The sequence below is a fragment of the Macaca thibetana genome, chromosome 13 (assembly GCF_024542745.1).
Source record: "Macaca thibetana thibetana isolate TM-01 chromosome 13, ASM2454274v1, whole genome shotgun sequence".
Taxonomy (NCBI): Eukaryota; Metazoa; Chordata; class Mammalia; order Primates; family Cercopithecidae; genus Macaca; species Macaca thibetana.
This window is the reverse complement of record NC_065590.1, coordinates 26,217,769-26,241,079: the sequence shown is the minus strand read 5'-3', so window position 1 is coordinate 26,241,079 and position 23,311 is coordinate 26,217,769. Positions and strand designations below refer to the sequence as shown.

Here is a 23,311-nt window from a genome sequence, read left to right as displayed (position 1 = left end):
CCCCTTATGGCTTAAGGAAGTTTCACCTCATTAACGTTTCGTCACATGACTCACGCTTGTGAACAGTTAAAACACATCATAAGGCATGTTTCCCTCCACATAAATGACATCAATAGCCAGGAATAAAGATTTAGGGCAGGAAAAGCCTATGGGAGATCTGCCTGGTCAAAGAAGACTGTATGTTCTACCCAGATATGAATTTTATGAGCCTTCAAGTAGACCCAAAAAAAGTTAACTTTTCTCTTTTGATTTTCTCATATATAAAAAGTAGGAATGATGGTATTCAATTTGTACATCTTATAAAGATCAATTTATTAAGGCACAAGCACTATATCTAGCAAGCATATAATTCTGTGCCTCTTAGATGCTGGTGCTATTAATGGAGGAGATGATTTTTAAAGAAATATCAGTATTTTATAAACAGAAAGCAAAAATTAAATGATTTAAATTGTGTCCGTGTTTTTGAGCAAAAACTGATCTTGAAATGCTAACATGCAAGATACAGTAAGAGGAAGAGGATGTAGATTTGTATTGCAATTTGGCTAAAGTTTACTTTCACTTTTGTTTCTCCGAATTCCACTCTCCTGACAATCTCATGAATTTGGAAGAATGAATAGGTGATAAGAATGGATACTGAACTAGGCATTGTGCCCTAGTTTTGTGTCTTTGGACAAGCCTTTCATGTCCTATTTCCCTACCCATAACATTACAATGCTTCAACAACATCTCGGCAAATATTTATGGAGGACCCATATGCCAGGCACTGTTTTAGATGTTTGGGATATAATGGGAGGTGGTGAACAAGAAACATAAAAATATGAGGATATAAGAATGTTAAAATAGAGAAAGTATGGCAAATTGAGGCATAAGGATGGAAATGGAGCTGCAATTTCAAAAGTATGGCTTGGGTAGTTTTCACCAAGATGCCGATATTTGAATAAAGATCAGATGGATGTGAGGGAGCAAGCCTTACAGGTATCTCAGGTGGGGAAGAGTTTTCTAGGCAGAAGAAATAGTAAATGCTAAGGCCTTGCATTGCAAACATGACTGGTCTTTCTGAGCAGTAAACAAGAAACCAGTATTTAGGAGTTGAGTTAATCAGAGCAAAATCACACGTATTGGGCCCCAAGTGAAGACCGTTTTGATAAATTTGGATTTAACTCAGTCTGTGATTGAGGAGCCACTCCAGGTTAAGATAAGTGATATTGAGTTCATGTAACAGGATCGTTCTGGCTTCCATTTGAGAATAAACGGGGTAAAGGGTGGGAAGCAAGGAAACTAGTTAGGGGAAGCTTTAGTAACAAGCCAGTGAGAGGTTCTGATGAGTTGGCCAAGTGGATAAGAGTGAAAAAGATGAAAAAAGACCAAGTAATAGATATGTTTTGAAGATGTTGCTGACAGGACATGATGGCAGATTAAATGTTGAGTTGGAGAAAACAGTTGTAGCATAAGATTCTGGGTGTTTAACCAAAGCAGTGGGAAGAACTGTGTTGCCAATAACTGAGATGAAGAGGACTGCAAAAGAATCAGGTTGGGGCAAGGGTGGAGTTAATCATAGAGCTCTCACTGTCTCTGGAAGGTTGGGAACAGTCCACAAGAAAAGGCTTACAGATGCTTAGATCATTCTCTTCATGTCAAGTGGTCGTTTTTGTGAAGATAACTGATATTTGAATAAAGATCAGATGGATGTGAGGGAGCAAGTCTTACAGGTATCTCAGGGTAGGAAGAGTTTTTTACTTTTAAAGAACTTTTATGAGGTAGAAGTAAGTTTAGTTGTTGTTCAAGATCTTGTAGTTAGTGATCCATCAAATCAAGGTTTGAACTCAGTATGAGTTGTTAAGGATGCCCTTTGCTATTTTTTTTTGATATGTATCTTCTTGCCTTTTCCTGACTTTTATAGCAAGAACCTGAAGTACAATTTAGATGGAAGATAGATAATAGAATGGTTACAACTCATTGTTAAAAGTAATAGAAAACTCCTACCTGCATCTGTGATCGTGTACACGGTAATCATTTGAAAATTATTTGAATGTGTGTTAATGTTAGTGGTGGATTTACAGCTCACAATGGAAAGAGCAGTGACCAAGAAGAAAGAAAATGATTTGGAGGGCATTTATTCTGTGTCTACTCAAAAAATATTTTAAAGTAGACAGAAAAAAAAGCATTCAGTTTTTAAAATCCCATGGATCAACTGCTCAAATTTAAAACTAATTTAATTAAAATTACTGATTTTTAAACTATTGTACTAAAGACCTCTTATGAGCCCTTAAATGATGATAGCATTTCCTCTTAATTTCTGTAATGAAAAAAGAGTTGAAATTTTAGGTTAATGTAGTGAATTATTTTATACAGCTACATGTATGTCTAACATTTCACTTCAATTTTCTGTGCTATAGTTAAGAGCTCATTCTTTATGAATTATGTGAGGAGAAATTATATTAGAAGTAGAAGTGATATTAATATACTACTCTTAATTGGAGCAATGACTGTACAGGTAACATGAGTCAAATCATAGCCCTCTCCTATGCAGTTCTGTATAGAAGGCCCATATTGGATATGGTAAATGGTTTCATCTTGATTGCTAACTCTCACCAATTGCTGGTGTTTGAGCTATGTGTTGAGAAGAATGCTGAGACCATGGCTAGGATCAGTAGGAAAAAAGGACCTGATTGATTGGGCATATCTGCTAAGGATACTGATGAAGAAATGGCAGTACGTGTGTCACACACTAATCATCCTTGTTTTATTGGTTCTAGTAAGGGCTTAGAGCATTGACAAGTATGAGTTGTCTTGAGGATGCCCATAGCTTTTTTTTTTTTTGTATCTTCTTGCCTTTTCCTGACTTTTATAGCCATTAGCCCAGGCACTGTCCTTTTCAGTAACCTTGGATTTGTTCTTTGGAAGGTCTTTTCATATAACCTGACATTTGCTACCTTATTTGGTTAATAAATGTGTGCACAGAAGTACCAAAGGCAGCAAGATGGCTGTGCTTATGTTCTGGGAAGCTAGTTGGATGAGATTTTCAAGTAATCCTAAAGAATATGTAGATTTGAAACTGGGAATTTATTGGTGGACTTAGATGCTGAGATAAGGTCATTCTTAGCTGGAGATGGTGGATGCTGGCTTCAGTGGTTTAAGACCAAATAAAAGATTAAAAATTATGCATTTATAACCCGCTTTGTAGCAAAATACAGTTAAAGATTTAGGAAACAATGCTAGGGAACCCAAGTGTTTGTGTTTCGAAGGAGATAAACCCAGGGCTTTGGGAGATTTGGCCTTCAATGTTTGGTGGGCACTTCCAAACAAGAAGGGGCTCCCTTTTAGGGGTAGTGAGGAATCTCAACTGGGGTCTGACAACAGTGTATACTCAGTCGAATGAAGTAAGGTGTCATCCTTTATGATGTAACACCATTTGTTTTTTAATATGAGATATTTATAAATGATATTCTTAACCAAAATGAGTAGCTAGAATTTGGGGAAGTTTAGATCCTTGAAGTGGTTGTATAAAATATTTTACATGGACTGTTTATTTTGATGATTCCCAAATTAGATATTCAAACATCAGCTTCCCAGGCTAGATTACCTTTCTTCCACGTTCTAGTAGAGCCATCTTGACTCTCTATTATCAGTATTCCTTACCAAGTCCTAAATGTTCTTAGATATTTTAGGTGTCACATCTTTACATACAATTCCTATGTTTTCTTGCACCCAGTCTTGACTACCCCTTTATTCCATCTAAAGTATTCAATAGTGCTAGAAAAGATACATAAGTGTTGGTATTTTCCTACTCCCCTCATGAATTCTCCATTCCTTATCCCTAAAACTGTAAGATTTAGGCACTGAGACCAAGCCAAGATGGTGGTAGCTTCAGGAAGAAGAGAGTTAAAGAAAGTCTAAAGTGCTGAATGGGGGAAACTTTGAAAGGAAAAAAAGTAAGGAGGAAGATGTAGGAAAAGAGAAATAAAAATTTTATAAGACCATGTTTGGACTCACCTGGTGATTTAAGGAAAGGTGGGTCACAGTAATAATAAAAGCTGAGATTTGTTAAGGGCTTATCATGTGCCAGGCACTCAACTTCAGTGGCATTATCTCATTTAATGTTTTATAAGACTAGAAAGTGCCATTTTTATTTATACTTTTAAAGAACTTTTATGAGGTAGAGGTAAGTTTAGTAGTTGTTCAAGATCTTGTAGTTAGTGATCCATCCAATCAAGGTTTGAACTCAAACCTTAATTTCAAAGGTTTGTCCTACTTTAAGGTAGGACAGATGAAAGCATGCATGTAAGAATGTATCACTAGAGACAGAGTGCACAGGAGAGGAAGAAAGAGGTGGGGAAGAGGTGATCACACAAAAGGGGCTGGGGTCCCAAGGAGAGGCAGCAAACACTCAATGGGAACAGAATCGCTCTGCTCTCTCCTCATCCTGGACCTCAGTTGCAACAGAGACTTTGACTAGCTATTTCTATATACCTGATGAGGAGAGGATCACAGCCTGCATGGGTGTTTACATCCCCTGAATAATGCCACATTAGGACATAGCTCCTAGGGCTTAGATGAGAAGGCAAGTGAAAAAATGAAGAATCATTCTGGATCTTCAGATTTTGCTCATTTTCCAGGCACAGTACTCCACCAACCTGCACCTAAACCACAGCCTTTGACTCATCTAGTCTAATTTTCTCTCAGTGCATTGCATGCTGGAGGGTAGGAGCCATTTTGCAAGTTATTAAATGGCCTTCAGTACTTAGCAGCAGATACCACGTTCATGCGAGCAGGGTCATTTAGTGGCACTTTGATCTATTTTATGAAAACGTACTTCTCGTGGGTTCTTAGACAATGGTTCCTCTTACATTTGTCTTATGGTCATGATGATACCATCTAGGGAGGGAGGAAGGTGGAAATAGAGGGATCAAAGGTGTTGATGCTCTGCTAGCTGGCTCTCCTATTGGTAAGGCAAAAAGGAGGCTTAGCTCCTTGCAGAATTATTTATAAGGCATAAATGTTGGGTGATCAAGACATGCTGATGCACAGAATCAGGGATGACAAGATGAACAGTTAATGCCTTACATATTCATGTGACATAAGGACTGTCTCTCTGCCTAAGAATATTTCCCAGTTATGGGGGGGTTCCTGAAAGTCTGTTGGCTCTTTGTTGCATAATTCCTCATGAGTTTTTTGTTACATGGAAACCAATAACTTAAAGGAGGTCTCTGGCAGGAGATCCTGAAGGGTTGGGATAAGGGAGGGTGTTGAAAGGAAGCAAGGAGGGGGTGGAGCAAGATGGCCGAATAGGAACAGCTCCAGTCTCCAACTCCCAGCACGAGCGACACAGAAGACCGGTGATTTCTGCATTTTCAACTGAGGTACTGGGTTAATCTCACTGGGGAGTGCCGGACAATTGGTGCTGGTCAGCTGCTGCAGTCCGACCAGCGAGAGCTGAAGCAGGGCGAGGCATTGCCTCACCTGGGAAGCACAAGGGGGAAGGGAATCCCTTTTCCTAGCCAGGGGAACTGAGACACACAACACCTGGAAAATCGGGTAACTCCCACCCCAATACTGCGCTTTAAGCAAACAGGCACACCAGGAGATCATATCCCACGCCTGGCCGGGAGGGTCCCACACCCACGGAGCCTCCCTCATTGCTAGCACAAAAGTCTGTGATCTACCTGCAAGGCAGCAGCGAGGCTGGGGGAGGGGCGCCCGCCATTGCTGAGGCTTAAGTAGGTAAACAAAGCTGCTGGGAAGCTCGAACTGGTTGGAGCTCACAGCAGCTCAAGGAAACCTGCCTGACTCTGTAGACTCCACCTCTGGGGACAGGGCAATAACAAACGCAGCCGAAACCTCTGCAGACGCAAACGACTCTGTCTGACAGCTTTGAAGAGAGCAGTGGATCTCCCAACACGGAGGTTGAGATCTGAGAAGGGACAGACTCCCTGCTCAAGTGGGTCCCTGACCCCTGAGTAGCCTAACTGGGAGACATCCCCCACTAGGGGCAGTCTGACACCCCACACCTCACAGGGTGGAGTACACCCCTGAGAGGAAGCTTCCAAAGCAAGAATCAGACAGGTACACTCGCTGTTCAGAAATATTCTATCTTCTGCAGCCTCTGCTGCTGATACCCAGGCAAACAGGGTCTGGAGTGGACCTCAAGCAATCTCCAACAGACCTACAGCTGAGGGTCCTGACTGTTAGAAGGAAAACTATCAAACAGGAAGGACACCTACACCAAAACCCCATCAGTACATCACCATCATCAAAGACCAGAGGCAGATAAAACCACAAAGATGGGGAAAAGGCAGGGCAGAAAAGCTGGAAATTCAAAAAATCAGAGCGCATCTCCCCCGGCAAAGAAGCGCAGCTCATCGCCAGCAACGGATCAAAGCTGGACGGAGAATGACTTTGACGTGATGAGAGAAGAAGGCTTCAGTCCATCAAATTTCTCAGAGCTAAAGGAGGAATTACGTACCCAGCGCAAAGAAACTAAAAATCTTGAAAAAAAAGTGGAAGAATTGATGCTAGAGTAATTAATGCAGAGAAGGTCATAAACGAAAGAGATGAAAACCAAGACACGAGAAATACGTGACAAATGCACAAGCTTCAGTAACCGACTCGATCAACTGGAAGAAAGAGTATCTGTAATTGAGGATCAAATGAATGAAATGAAGCGAGAAGAGAAACCAAAAGAAAAAAGAAGAAAAAGAAATGAACAAAGCCTGCAAGAAGTATGGGATTATGTAAAAAGACCAAATCTACATCTGATTGGGGTGCCTGAAAGTGAGGGGGAAAATGGAACCAAGTTGGAAAACACTCTTCAGGATATCATCCAGGAGAACTTCCCCAACCTAGTAGGGCAGGCCAACATTCAAATCCAGGAAATACAGAGAACGCCACAAAGATACTCCTCGAGAAGAGCAACTCCAAGACACATAATTGCCAGATTCACCAAAGTTGAAATGAAGGAAAAAATCTTAAGGGCAGCCAGAGAGAAAGGTCGGGTTACCCACAAAGGGAAGCCCATCAGACTAACAGCAGATCTCTCGGCAGAAACTCTACAAGCCAGAAGAGAGTGGGGGCCAATATTCAACATTCTTAAAGAAAAGCATTTTAAACCCAGAATTTCATATCCAGCCAAACTAAGTTTCATAAGTGAAGGAGAAATAAAATCCTTTACAGATAAGCAAATGCTTAGAGATTTTCTCACCACTAGGCCTGCCTTACAAGAGACCCTGAAGGAAGCACTACATGGAAAGGAACAACTGGTACCAGCCATTGCAAAAACATGCCAAAATGTAAAGACCATCGAGGCTAGGAAGAAACTGCATCAACTAACGAGCAAAATAACCAGTTAATATCATAATGGCAGGATCAAGTTCACACATAACAATCTTAACCTTAAATGTAAATGGACTAAATGGTCCAATTAAAAGACACAGACTGGCAAACTGGATAGAGTCAAGACCCATCAGTCTGCTGTATTCAGGAGACCCATCTCACATGCAGAGACATACAGAGGCTCAAAATAAAGGGATGGAGGAAGATTTACCAAGCAAATGGAGAACAAAAAAAAGCGGGGGTTGCAATACTAGTCTCTGATAAAACAGACTTTAAACCATCAAAGATCAAAAGAGACAAAGAAGGCCATTACATAATGGTAAAGGGATCAATTCAACAGGAAGAGCTAACTATCCTAAATAGATATGCACCCAATACAGGAGCACCCAGATTCATAAAGCAAGTCCTTAGAGACTTACAAAGAGACTTAGACTCCCATACAATAATAATGGGAGACTTCAACACTCCACTGTCAACATTAGACAGATCAACGAGACAGAAAGTTAACAAGGATATACAGGAATTGAACTCATCTCTGCAGCAAGCAGACCTAATAGACATCTATAGAACTCTCCACCCCAAATCAACAGAATATACATTCTTCTCAGCACCACATCGTACTTACTCCAAAATCGACCACGTAATTGGAAGTAAAGCACTCCTCAGCAAATGTACAAGAACAGAAATTATAACAAACTGTCTCTCAGAGCACAGTGCAATCAAACTAGAACTCAGGACTAAGAAACTCAATCAAAACCGCTCAACTACATGGAAACTGAACAACCTGCTCCTGAATGACTACTGGGTACATAACGAAATGAAGGCAGAAATAAAGATGTTCTTTGAAACCAATGAGAACAAAGATACAACATACCAGAATCTCTGGGACACATTTAAAGCAGTGTGTAGAGGGAAATTTATAGCACTAAATGCCCACAAGAGAAAGCAGGAAAGATCTAAAATTGACACTCTAACATCACAATTAAAAGAACTAGAGAAGCAAGAGCAAACACATTCGAAAGCTAGCAGAAGGCAAGAAATAACTAAGATCAGAGCAGAACTGAAGGAGATAGGGACACAAAAAACTCTCCAAAAAATCAATGAATCCAGGAGTTGGTTTTTTGAAAAGATCAACAAAATTGACAGACTGCTAGAAAGACTAATAAAGAAGAAAAGAGAGAAGAATCAAATTGACGCAATTAAAAATGATAAAGGGGATATCACCACCGACCCCAGAGAAATACAAACTACCATCAGAATACTATAAACACCTCTACGCAAATAAACTGGAAAATCTAGAAGAAATGGATAATTTCCTGGACACTTACACTCTTCCAAGACTAAACCAGGAAGAAGTTGAATCCCTGAAGAGACCAATAGCAGGCTCTGAAATTGAGGCAATAATTAATAGCCTACCAACCAAAAAAAGTCCAGGACCAGATGGATTCACAGCTGAATTCTACCAGAGGTACAAGGAGGAGTTGGTACCATTCCTTCTGAAACTATTCCAATCAATAGAAAAAGAGGGAATCCTCCTTAACTCATTTTATGAGGCCAACATCATCCTGATACCAAAGCCTGGCAGAGACACAACAAAAAAAGAGAATTTTAGACCAATATCCCTGATGAACATCGATGCAAAAATCCTCAATAAAATACTGGCAAACCAGATTCAGCAACACATCAAAAAGCTTATCCACCATGATCAAGTGGGCTTCATCCCTGGGATGCAAGGCTGGTTCAACATTCACAAATCAATAAACATAATCCAGCATATAAACAGAACCAAAGACAAGAACCACATGATTATCTCAATAGATGCAGAAAAGGCTTTTGACAAAATTCAACAGCCCTTCATGCTAAAAACGCTCAATAAATTCGGTATTGATGGAACGTACCTCAAAATAATAAGAGCTATTTATGACAAACCCACAGCCAATATCATACTGAATGGGCAAAAACAGGAAGCATTCCCTTTGAAAACTGGCACAAGACAGGGATGCCCTCTCTCACCACTCCTATTCAACATAGTGTTGGAAGTTCTGGCTAGGGCAATGAGGCAAGAGAAAGAAATCAAGGGTATTCAGTTAGGAAAAGAAGAAGTCAAATTGTCCCTCTTTGCAGATGACATGATTGTATATTTAGAAAACTCCATTGTCTCAGCCCAAAATCTCCTTAAGCTGATAAGCAACTTCAGCAAAGTCTCAGGATACAAAATTAATGTGCAAAAATCACAAGCATTCTTATACACCAGTAACAGACAAACAGAGAGCCAAATCAGGAATGAACTTCCATTCACAATTGCTTCAAAGAGAATAAAATACCTAGGAATCCAACTTACAAGGGATGTAAAGGACCTCTTCAAGGAGAACTACAAACCACTGCTCAGTGAAATAAAAGAGGACACAAACAAATGGAAGAACATACCATGCTCATGGATAGGAAGAATCAATATCGTGAAAATGGCCATACTGCCCAAGGTAATTTATAGATTCAATGCCATCCCCATCAAGCTACCAATGAGTTTCTTCACAGAATTGGAAAAAACTGCTTTAAAGTTCATATGGAAGCAAAAAAGACCCCGCATCTCCAAGAGAATCCTAAGTCAAAAGAACAAAGCTGGAGGCATCACGCTACCTGACTTCAAACTATACTACAAGGCTACAGTAACCAAAACAGCATGGTACTGGTACCAAAACAGAGATATAGACCAAAGGAACAGAACAGAGTCCTCAGAAATAATACCACACATCTACAGCCATCTGATCTTTGACAAACCTGAGAGAAACAAGAAATGGGGAAAGGATTCCCTATTTAATAAATGGTGCTGGGAAAATTGGCTAGCCATAAGTAGAAAGCTGAAACTGGATCCTTTCCTTACTCCTTATACGAAAATTAATTCAAGATGGATTAGAGACTTAAATGTTAGACCTAATACCCTAAAAATCCTAGAGGAAAACCTAGGTAGTACCATTCAGGACATAGGCATGGGCAAAGACTTCATGTCTAAAACACCAAAAGCAACGGCAGCAAAAGCCAAAATTGACAAATGGGATCTCATTAAACTAAAGAGCTTCTGCACAGCAAAAGAAACTACCATCAGAGTGAACAGGCAACCTACAGAATGGGAGAAAATTTTTGCAATCTACTCATCTGACAAAGGGCTAATATCCAGAACCTACAAAGAACTCAAACAAATTTACAAGAAAAAAACAAACAACCCCATCAAAAAGTGGGCAAAGAATATGAACAGACATTTCTCAAAAGAAGACATTCATACAGCCAACAGACACATGAAAAAATGCTCATCATCACTGGCCATCAGAGAAATGCAAATCAAAACCACAATGAGATACCATCTCACACCACTTAGAATGGCGATCATTCAAAAGTCAGGAAACAACAGGTGCTGGAGAGGATGTGGAGAAATAGGAACACTTTTACACTGTTGGTGGGATTGTAAACTAGTTCAACCATTATGGAAAACAGTATGGCGATTCCTCAAGGATCTAGAACTAGATGTACCATATGACCCAGCCATCCCATTACTGGGGATATACCCAAAGGATTATAAATTATGCTGCTCTAAAGACACATGCACACGTATGTTTATTGCAGCACTATTCACAATAGCAAAGACTTGGAATCAACCCAAATGTCCATCAGTGACAGATTGGATTAAGAAAATGTGGCACATATACACCATGGAATACTATGCAGCCATCAAAAAGGATGAGTTTGTGTCCTTTGTAGGGACATAGATGCAGCTGGAAACCATCATTCTTAGCAAACTATCACAAGAACAGAAAACCAAACACCGCATGTTCTCACTCGTAGGTGGGAACTGAACAATGAGATCACTCGGACTCAGGAAGGGGAACATCACACACCGGGGCCTATCATGGGGAGGGGGGAGGGGGGAGGGATTGCATTGGGAGTTATACCTGATGTAAATGACGAGTTGATGGGTGCAGCACACCAACATGGCACAAGTATACATATGTAACAAACCTGCACGTTATGCACATGTACCCTACAACTTAAAGTATAATAATAATAAATAAATTTAAAAAAAAAAAAAAAGGAAGCAAGGAAAGAAGAAGTGTAGGAAAAGAAGGTGGAGACTGGTTAGAGGAACAGGTGTCTCTGTTCCTAACTTTCCAAGGGCCAACCTGTCAGCACTCCCACTTATCTTCAAGATTTCCATGTTAGAAAGAATGCCTTGTTTTGGGTTGAGCAAAAACTGTTCTGCCTTTATTGGTGAGAAAAAAAAAAATGGCTCTAAGCCATATTTAGGAAATTTGTTGACTATAATTAAGCTTTCATGGGAGTCCCCAAGGTTTACTTACCTATAATTGAAAAAATGCAAATGAAGACAGTTAATCGGTGGACTGGCCAACTATGAAGCACTACTACCTACCTAAATGAATTAAAAATGAAGACACAAATATGTCCAGTTGAGAAAGTTACCAGAGAGCCAATTGGTAAATTTCTCAGCAAGGCTGAGAAATTTTTCTTAGCCTGACTGAGCCTGCAGTGTGCCTTTCTGCTAAGGTCTTTGCCAATTTAATCTTGAGCCATTCCATGAAGATTTCCTAACAACTGGCCTTCAGCACTGGCTGATTCTCTGGCATTACTTAAAGGAAGCCCTGAAGGAAAGGTAACAGACCTCTCGTCCTCTTTTCTGTGTAATTGATCCATTACTTAGAGCTGGAAAATATTTGCTTTACAAATCCTGTTGTCAAATGGGAATACCCTTGGAATTAGAAACTCTTCAGGAGTTATCACATAGAATTTCACTTATCAGGGATCAGTATGTGTTGTAATATTAACTCTTTTAATGTGGTTTTATTTGAGACATAGTCTCTTTCTGTCACCCAGGGTGGAGTGCAGTGGCTCCATCTCAGCTCACTGCAACCTCCTCCTCCTGGGTTCAAGTGATTCTCCTGCCTCAGCCTCCCCAGTAGCTGGGATTACAGGCACCTGCCAACACGCCTGGCTAATTTTTGTATTTTTAGTAGAGATGGGGTTTCACCATGTTGACCAAACTGGTCTCGAGCTCCTGGCCTCAAGTGATCCACCCACCTCAGCCTCCTAAAATGCTGGGATTATAGGCGTGAACCACCATGCCCAGCCTTGAAGTTTTGTTTTGTTTTTTAATAACAATAAATACAACATATCTGTGATGCTCACTTTTACCTCTAACACCATCCTTCCTTGTTAAAATATGCAGCCAATTTTTATCACCTGATTTAAAATCATCCCCTAAATGTTTTACATTTCTGTTAATACTTACATCTTCTCCTTAATTAGCAAATCATAATATGGTATTAGTACAAAAAAGTGCACAATATGTCCCTAAAAATCAGCTGTGGAAACAAAAGTGTAAACGCAACATCCTTTAGATAAAATATTTGTTGGCCAGGCACGGTGGCTCACGCCGATAATCCCAGCACTTTGGGAGGTTGAGGTGAGCGGATCATGAGGTCAGGAGTTCAAGACCAGCCTAACCAACATGGTGAAACCCAGTCTCTACTAAAAACACACAAATTAGCCAGGCATGGCGGCACACATCTGTAATCCCAGCTACTCAGGAGGCTGAGGCCAGAGGTAGGGAGAGGTTTCAGTGAGCCGAGATTGCGCCACTGCACTCCAGCCTGGGTGACAGCAAGACAACATGTCAAATAAAATTGTCAGTATCAAACAATATTTGATAGCTAGTAAAGAAAACACTAGAAATCAAACAAGTTAATTCAAATATACAAGTAGCGCTACAATGGATGATGTATCTGTGTCATAAACAGAATCAAGTTTTTTTGGACAACCCTGTTAAAATGTGCCCTCTTGAGAGGTAAATAAGTTTCCTTTCCCACACTACTTAGCGGATTCTGAGGGAGCAAGGTGCCTGATTGATTAATAATGCCTGCCATGGACACTATGGATGACAGTTTGTTTGATGAGAAAGAGTAAGTGGACTCCAACAGAGAATTGAGAGCTTGTTATCAAGGAAATTGTCTTTTTGTGAGCATATAAACATTCTGAAGTAGCTTAAGTGGGGAAAGATGCGATTAGGCTGCACCTTTTCACCATGTCTTTGTTTACCTGAGTTATTTATTACCCTGGACTTTCTAGAGTTTTTAAAAAAGTGTTATGGATATAGACTCTGGAAAATGTACACAGATATTTCAAGGTATTTCAAATGTGTCACAGTTTCTAAGGACATCAAATATGTCTTCAAAGCCTCGTGGATTTTTAAAACATGAAATGTTCTTCTTGGAGGATAATAGGCTCCAATGCTCTGGGTTTCTAACCTCCAATTCATTAACAGCAAAGCTGACTTGTAGCAAAAATTTTTTTTCCTTGCAAGCAATTTGTGACTCCTTTGAGGGAGATAACAGTTTAAATATAAATAAATGACCAGCTCCAGTGGAAAGATTCCAGTTTTCTTGAGGTGTTTGCTTTGAATTTATTGCCAATTCTCCCATCACAGCTTCCTCCCCTGAAAACCTACTCTAGGTCTGAACATGTTTAGAATAACCCCATCAAAATTGTTCTTGTTCTTATATGTTAAAGCTATGTTATTCCCATTTTAAAATGTTGCAAAAGACTAAAGTTGACTTTACACATATTTTAGCATTATCAAAATCATTAGTGTTATTGGCTCTGACTTACAATAATGAAAATAAAATAGCAAGGCCCAGATGGAACTGGTTCCTTCTTCCAGACATTTCTAAGCCATTTGAAGGAATCAAAGCAAACACCTCAGTTCTTTTATTTCAAAATCACCTTCCAAATGGATTTGGCTTATTTTATTCTGTTTAGCTTAGCCAGCAGTCCCATGACATTTGCATTATTTTTAATCCAATGACAGATTGCTTTGTACTTTGGATTTTCATGAACTGCCATTTGTTTCATTAATTTTTGTTACTAGATGATCAGCTTTTTTGAAAAGGACATACAATCTGAAAATTGATCTCTTTCCATGCATATTGTAAATGTATGAATTCAGAACACACATTCAAATCCCAATTCTCTTCTTTAATCGTATGCCCAGCCTCTACAAATTAACATTCTAAGACATTTACTATGTGATATCATCTGCAATGTGTCCCCTACCTGTTTTATAGTATTTTTCACTTTTGACAATACTATTATTTGTTTTTAAAGCAAGCTTTTACTAAATAGCATTTATTTTATTTCCATTTGACCCCAGGAAGTTCACCATTCTGAAGGGTAAAAGACTGCTAATTACTTAACTATTCCCTACATAACCAAGGAAGGTTATTTTCTATGCAAGTAAAATACTTGTTGATGATGTTATATCTTAGATTATTAAAAGGATAGTAATGTTGATTTTAAAGGTCTTAGGCTGAGAAATCTTTCTGTAAATTTATTGAACCTTTTGACCTGGTGTGTGGATTTAATATTTGATTTAGATTGTATTATTTAATCTTTGTAAAAACAATAAGGAATATGAAAGGATGAAATCAAACATATTTTATACACCTACAGTATGCAGACCACCACCATATATGAAACAGTTGGGAAGATCAATATAAGCAAAATGTGATTTTTTTAATATTTACTCCCATAAATACAATTGGCCCTCTGGTAAACCACCTAAGTGTAACACACACACTCAAACTCAGTATGTCCAGAGTTATACTCAGCATTGTAGCACTTTCAACATCCTTCTTATTTCCACAATCTCAGTTAAGAGCATTGATGTATACCAAGTTGGACTAGTTAGGTATTTCAGAATTGTCCTTCCTTATCACTGTTAACCATTCAGTCACCAACACCCTCTTATTAAAGAGTGTTTAGATATGCTCACAACGAAGCTTGTTTTCCCGTCTCCTATCCCTACCTGACTCAAGGTAAATCCCTATTCCTTTTGTTCATTTAGCATCTCGCATCCTACTGAAACACTATATACCGTGTTAAAACCTTTAGTTTGTGTCTGTTTTTCTCATTGTACTGTGAGCTCTTGTATTTCAGTGCTTTTTTCTATTTATGTTTCCATACCCAACACTTAAGCACAGTAGTTGGCAAAAAGTATTCAATAGGCATCTGAAGAAATACTTGGATGAATGTGTAGATGGAAAAATGTAGGGATACACTGGAGGATAAAAAGTCAGTGATAATTCAGCATTTCAAGAGGTGTAGTAGCACTTTCCTTTGAAAGAATGTAGTTGACTTCTGCAGTCGAATTCTGTTTCTGTTGAAACTGAACGCCTGTTGCAACGTAAGTCCTGTGTGAATGAAGTAGCATGCAGCTAAGGACATAGGCTTTCACAAATATTCAGTTGATAACATAAGCTGTACAAGAGTCATTTCAAATACTTAACGTTTTTCACCTTTGATGATATAAGGAATTAGGCTGCACAAATATCAATAAATGGAAGAATCACAATTCAGATAAGTCTTTGCTCCAGTCTTTCTGCCCATTCAAAATACAAAATGAGGGGAGTATAGAGAACAGAACTCTATTAGAAGTTGAGTGGTATTAAGAAGAGTAGGAATAGAGGCAGGGGAAAAAAAGACAATGTCCTATAGATAGGCCTATAAAACAGCTCTCCTGCCCCTATTTGCTTTTCATGGACTATAATAGCACAAGATGTGAGGAAACATCTGTTTTCTTTTAAACATAATATTTTGATATTTTAAAAGAATCATAACAATTAGGAGAAGTCTAATTCCTGTGGTTAGGAACAGCAGACACCTATGGGATTGAATAGGGAGAATGAGTGTAGCAGATCTTGGTAGATTTTGAGGGCTGAGGATTCATCTGCTCTGGATGGCTCTGGGAAGTAGCATGGAGGAACGGTGAGAGCATGGGCTCTGTGGTTAGATGGCCTAGGTTTATATCTTGGTTTCACCACATGTTAGCAGTGTGATAATGGGCAAACTGTATGCTTCTAAGTCTCAATTGGTCAAAATACTATTACCTGTCTTAGGGCTGGTTGTGAGATTAAATGAAACTCAGGAAACTAGTTCAGAAAACAGCACATGGTCTAATTTGTTAAATGTATGCTCTTGTTTTTATTTAAACTAGCTGAAAATAAGCAGTTTCTCTTAGGTTAGATACAGGAACTTAATGGGATATTCTATAAGAATACAAAAGGTCCTTAACTAGGAAAAGGTGGATATGTCTTATTCAGGTCAGCTTGAGGAAGGGCTGAGAAGTGGTTGAATTTTGATGCCATTTTAAAACTAGCAACACTGGACCAGGTAAAGGATTCGATGACTAATAAGAGTAGCTGAGCCCTGCCTAGTATAAATGTGCTTCAGAGTAATGGGACAAATTAGCAGAGATCAGATTCCAGTCTCTATTTCCATAAGGGTAACTCAAGGCCAGGAAGAACAAGGAAGGGCTGAGCTCTAGGCAGCAACATACCTGAGGCCAGAGGCTACTCAGTGAGGATTTGGGCTATGAGGATGAGACAAAGAATCACAGATTGGGAGAGATGAGGCACTTGTCTGACATAGCCATGATGTTAAAAGGATGTTGCCCAGTTTAGAGGACAGGCTTCCAGCCTGTTCATTCGTAGAAACAACTTCATTTTGGATAGGTAATAACTAAAAAACAAGACCTGAGAGATTAAGTGATGTTTCGGGGAAATATTGCTCCATGGTGGGGTTCAAATGAGTGAGCTTTGGAGAGAGATTGTACTGGTCCTAATCTCTACTTTGCCAATGACTGCAGGGACAACTTATGTTACTTCCCTAAGCTTCAACTTCCTCACTTTTTAAATGGGGAGTAATAATCATTCCTACTTCAAGAATTTTTGAAAATTAAATCACACAATTAAAAGGACTCAGTCAATGTCAAGCGACTAGTAAGTGCTCACTGAATTTTGATTATTTTGAAAACTTCACTTAAACATATTCACTGTAAGTCACAAAATAGAATGCAATGATGTTAAATAAGTGTTCCTAAACTTTTTATTTAAAAAATCTTGCCATGCAGCTTTATTCTAGTATCTTTTCTTTAGGAAGTGAACTTTTAGCCAACACTTGCCAATTAGAAAGCAGAGGTTTGGTACCATTTTGGAAAGGCATTTTAAATTGGAAAGAATTGTGATCGTGCCGATAATGATCTAAATCTGAAAGTGGGTCTACAGAAAAGGGCAAGATGTAACCTTTGGAAATTCAACTTTTTGTTTGTGGAAATATTTGTTCCAGTTTAGTTGGCTGGATCTCTCACCTCCTCACTTTACCTTGCTACAAATTCAAGATCTGCCTTAGCAGGCGGCTCAAACAAAATTCTTGACTTAATGTTTCAAAGCTTTCTCACTCTCAAACAATGTATTAGGTTTATTTACAGGATTCCTGCATCAGGCTTGAAAAGCAAAGGGGTTCTGAAGAAGAGGCAGGCTCTGGTATTTTTGCTGCAGAATTAAACACCATCTATCTGAAAATGGAATCTGTGGTAAAAATCTCCAAATTTACTTGTAATCCCTTCTCTTCAGAGCAACTCAGTTCTCCCAAGAGACACTCTTTGGGGACCATTTAATAGCAATATATCAGCTTGTTCTACTTCTACTAATTCTGTTGCCCAAAGCAAATCAACCAAACGTCCCTGTCATATTTTACCTTTTATTTACTCATAGCACACGATAGAATTAACTAATTTTATGAATTAACTTTACTCATTTTTGAAACCTGACAGACTTGCAAAGAACTGTGCATTGGCCAAAGGTGTTAGGTATTTAGCTTCTAAAGAAACCATGACTTATCTGCTGCTGATTGTTTCCAACATTTTGTTGTCTCATCTCTGTCTTTCATTATTTACACTTCTACCTGGGGGTAAGATGGGAAAGACGAAAAAGTAAAATTCAGTGAGATAACTGGCTATGATATTAGCAAACTTGTGTATGACAGAAGTCCTGAAATCATTGGATAAAGTAAACCATCAAGACAGTCTTTAGGTTTCATTAATCCAGTAGTTCTCAAACTTTGGCAAGTATCAGAACCCCCTGGATGGCTAGCTAGTTAAAGCAAAGATTGCAAGGTTTTGATTCAGTACGTTTTGGATTGGGCCTGATAAATGTGATTTCTAACAGATTCCCGGGTGATGCTGATGCTCTTGCACCTCAGGGACCAGGCTTTGAGAACCACCCCACTAATTCATGTGTGGCTTCTCTCCTGTTAACATGAATAACCTAGAGTTTGCTTTTCCTTAATTATCTTTAGAAATTTAGGCTGTATAAACTAAACAGTTTGGGGTTAAGCAGTGATTTGGGTATATGTACATTTTGTATGGCATAATAGAAGTGATCAAGTAAGTGGGTTACTCCATCCATTTGGTTGAGTTAATTCACAATGCAATTATATAAAACATCTTCCATTGTTTTCCCCATTGGTCAGACTACAAGCTTTTCTGGTGATGGAAAAATTGAGCTCATTTGATTGACATTTTTTAAAACACAGAACAACATTAATTTAGCTTAAATAAGGGATATGGAACAAAAAGCAGCCAAAGGAACAGTATCACAGTGGTGTTAGATGCAACTTCTGATAACCTCAATACTGCATGGGACATATTTTTGTTAATAAGGAATGACACACAAAGCTAAAGTGAATTACGTCAGCTGGGAGAACCATAAGATCTAGAGTCTCTGTTTAAACACTTTCTTAGTCACCTAGCCCCCAGAAGGCTTAATGCAGCTACAGTTCATGAATTACAGGCTATACAACAAATAATCTCTACAACTAGGAACAGCATACTTAGGAACATCTTTGCTTCCTTCAGTTAACTGTAATTGATATATTTTGTTAGTTGATGTTATGAGAAGTTTGATGAAAGATCAGACTATGCTCAGACATCCCTGAGGCTGGAATAATATTTGCAGTTCAGCTGTTAATTCTTCTCTTTCACTAGGTCACATGTAGAATCCTGGCTGAAGGAGAGTCTAGGAGATGCATTGTTGAGCCTCACCAATCCTGAGCTCAGGATATAGAAACAGTGTGTAGATAAATAGGTACTTCCACTGGTTGGGCTATAAAATTGAGATGTAACCCCACCATCTATGCCCAGGCGGTGAACAAAAAGAAGGTTGAAGCAGATATTGAATGATCTAGTATACAGTACTCATCACACTAACTAGTTAAAGACAGAAAAAAGGTAACCCAAAATATTCCTGGCCTGAAAGTCTTGTGATGGTCATGACTTTCAGGTCACAAAAAATTGTGACTTGTCATGGCATTTTTAAAAGCCATCCTATCCAACAGAGTGGCAGTATAGATGAGTAGTCGTGCAGGTTTTAAAGACTAAAACCTGTGCTAGTTACTGGACTTCTGCATGTATCAGCTCTCTCATTCTAAAAGGGCATGACAGGCCTATATCATAGAGTTGTTAACGAGAGCTAAGTGGGAAAATACAAATTTCTTATCATAGTATTTGGCACATAGTAAGTACTCAATATTTCATTAATGAATGGATGGGAGGGTCTCACTGAATGCTATGAGATCCTGACATAATATCAGTATTTATATAGAAGGTATATTCAGGACCTGTTAATAAATAGTTAAATTGATACTCTAAGCTCTATTAACACCTCATAGAAGCAAGAGCACCCATGGACTGTTCTTCTGCTTAAATGACTGTATCCTCACCAACCCTGAGCTCAAGATGTAGAAATAGCCTATAGATAGATAGATACTTCCATTGGTCGGGCCATAAAATTGAGATGTAACCCCTTATAACTTTTTTTCTTTAGTGTCTGCCAAAAGCTTGTCCAACATTTGAGTAATTGTCACCATTGCTAATTACCCTAATGTAATAATATGAGATGTTCCACTTTGGAAAACTTCTGTTACCTTGGAATTCCTAACTGTTAAGATGAGGGCTTTGCCATTAGCTGTATTGAGATTTTAGAAATCTTAACTTGTGATAATTTGCTCCTTTTCAGCAATACTATTTATTTGCACAAGGAAAACTTTAACTGTGAAAGTATATCACCATCTTGTGAATTTGGGGCTTCCGTTGACCCACATGTATCTCATTCTTTTCCCGCTGTAGCTGGACAGTGCCACATCGCTTATCCAGGCAGCTAAAAACCTGATGAATGCTGTTGTCCTCACGGTGAAAGCATCCTATGTGGCCTCAACCAAATACCAGAAGGTCTATGGGACAGCAGCTGTCAACTCACCTGTTGTGTCTTGGAAGATGAAGGCTCCAGAGAAGAAGCCCCTTGTGAAGAGAGAAAAGCCTGAAGAATTCCAGACACGAGTTCGACGAGGTTCTCAGAAGAAACACATTTCGCCTGTACAGGCTTTAAGTGAATTCAAAGCAATGGATTCCTTCTAGAACGATAGGTTTTAACAAGAAAGCTTTTTTTCTTTTCTTTCTTTTTCTTTTTAATTCCATTTTTGTATGCATACCTGCTGGCTCGTATGCCTCTGGCATGGGGAAATTAAGGGAACAGTGTCTGTTTGCATGTATGATGAGATGAGATCAATACTACTGATCCATCTGTAGCCTGGGAAGGAGACAGGACATTCCTGTACTGAGGTGGCACAGAGCTGTCCTTTGCAACATTCTCATAAAATTGGGCACAGAGTTCGCATTGGCGCAACATTTATGGGAGTGGGAGGGATGGGGAAAATAAACTTAACTCTACAAAAGCAAACTCTAATGCATGCAAGAATCATTAGGTTGGCAGGTATATTCATAAGTGAAAAATTTGGAAGTGTAATGGTAGAACATAAAACTTGTATTGCTTCTGTTTCAGTGCAAAAATGTACTAGCCAATACGCTTAAGTGTGTGGCCCACGAATTGAACAATTTAACCTTGAAGTCTATATCCGTGATATTATGTCGATTTTTAACTGAGGGGAAATTAACTAGTCCAGCCTAAAATGCTTCTTTTAATCTGCATTCTGTTTTCTCTTCTAGTTGTGCCATTACTAGTGATCATGGTTTTTTTTTTTCCCCCCTTTACTGAAAACAATAAACATCTATTTGAGACAATTAAAATCCTTCTGGGGGCACTGGAAGCACAATACGGTGACCAATCTTGCTTTTTTTTTTTTTTTTTTTTTTTTTTTAATTTGAACTATGATTTTGCTAGAAATAGAAGGCCCAGTGGTGGAATATTAGAGGGAAGGAAACTGACAACGTGTGAAAGTTAGAGGCAAATACATAGGTGTAGCTTGGAGTGCTGGTATCTAATATACCATTGTATTCACTAACTCGAAATAAACACATTTAATCTTGACATCTCAAGTATGTTTTCTTTTTTTAAGTATGTACTTAATAAAGATTAGAGTATCTTCCTGAAAATTCATTAAAAATGCATTATGTTTTGGTTTGTTTTTAGATTAGGGATAAAATAGATGATATCCAAATAATTCTGTCATTTTTAGAGTTCACATATTTATTTTGTGGTTTTTCCATTTGTCTTCATTCACTTTCATATTGCATTGAAAATGACAGTCTTTTTAATAGAAAAGCCAATTAATTTCAAAATATTTTATTCATTTTAGACTTTTCCCCTTTAAGCTGGAAAAACAAGACCTCTGTCCCATTATTAAAAAGTGGCGATAATATTTCAGCTATGAAATGAGAAATGGGAAAAAGCCCCCAAATAGTCACCTGAATTCGCCGAACTCCTCTCATTGGAATGATTCCTACAAGTTTTCACATTACTATGTCTCCAAAAGACTTCTGGTAAATACCCATGTTTCTTTTCTTAGCAAAGTGATAACACATTGGGAATCATGAACACCTAAGCTTACATGCAAGATCCCAAAGGGAAGGAGCTATAAGGCAGGTGTGGAAGGAGAAAAAGCTTAATCTAAAATTTTATTAAGAAATGATTCTGCTCAAACCACTGCTTACTACTCCTGAAAAAAGCACCACCAAGGCTGAGAACATTTCAATAGAGGAGCCACCACAGAAGCTGTACACTGATTTTCAACACTAATCATTAGATCACAGATAGCTAGCCTGCTTCATTAATTTGCATAAACCTTCAGAGGGTGCCACTGACACTCACAGATATTTAAGGAAGGCCTTAACTGAGCCAGGTTCTAGGTTGAGCGCACCGCACCACTAGTTAAACATATGGGTGACTTTTCCTGTTAGCACATAACCATGACATAATAAGAAACGAGAATGCCATTTTTGCCCACTGACCTGAAGAACAAAGACAGCGTGTTCTTGGCAGCTTATTTTTGATCTAAGGAATCTGAATTTCTCCAAAACAGCAATAAAAATACCCTTTTGAGAAGTTTTTCCTGACAAGAGCCACTCACTCTGTTTCTCTCCTCCCTAACAGATGCTTTAGAAATGGAAAGATCTCTTTAGCCCCCCCTTCTCCACAGGATCTAGGGAAATAGAAATATTAAGGGGTTAAAGACAGGAAAGAAAAGTACATCAACCTAGTGATGATGATCCTATAGAAAGAGTCAACCCAGGCCAGGCGCGGTGGCTCAAGCCTGTAATCCCAGCACTTTGGGAGGCCGAGACGGGCGGATCACGAGGTCAGGAGTTCGAGACCATCCTGGCTAACACGGTGAAACCCCGTCTCTACTAAAAAATATAAAAAACTAGCCGGGCGAGGTGGTGGGCGCCTGTAGTCCCGGCTACTCGGGAGGCTGAGGCAGGAGAATGGCGTAAAAACCCGGGAGGCGGAGCTTGCAGTGAGCTGAGATCCGGCCACTGCACTCCACCCTGGGCGACATAGCGAGTCTCCGTCTCAAAAAAAAAAAAAAAAAAAGAGTCAACCCAATGCCATTCAGAAGTCCCCACAGGAAAAGTAATTAGCATAATTAACTTTCTGGATTCATACGTTATTATTTATTGGGTCAAATATTTTGCAGACCAGCCAAGAAGCTTTTGAGTTTTAAAAGTTTCTTGGCAAATCCTGAAAAATAGCCAGTAGGTATCAGAGGAATATGTAGAGAATGCCCTTGACTTTGACCTATAAAACATTAAATATTTCAATGCATGCTTATGAACAGTGTGTGTGTGTGT

The 23,311-nt window shown here is 38.9% G+C and overlaps 1 protein-coding gene across 6 annotated transcripts in view; it reads left to right on the top strand.

The window, feature by feature from the left end:
- CTNNA2 (catenin alpha 2) overlaps positions 1-21,551 on the top strand; it is a 1,178,402-nt gene extending 1,156,851 nt beyond the window's left edge. For all 6 annotated transcript variants that reach the window (XM_050752972.1, XM_050752976.1, XM_050752977.1 and 3 more), the window contains one exon: positions 20,354-21,551. In XM_050752972.1, coding sequence (XP_050608929.1) covers positions 20,354-20,641 — 288 coding nt within the window. In that variant the 3' untranslated portion in view covers positions 20,642-21,551. The remainder of the gene's footprint in view (positions 1-20,353) is intronic.
- Positions 21,552-23,311: the final 1,760 nt, after the last annotated feature.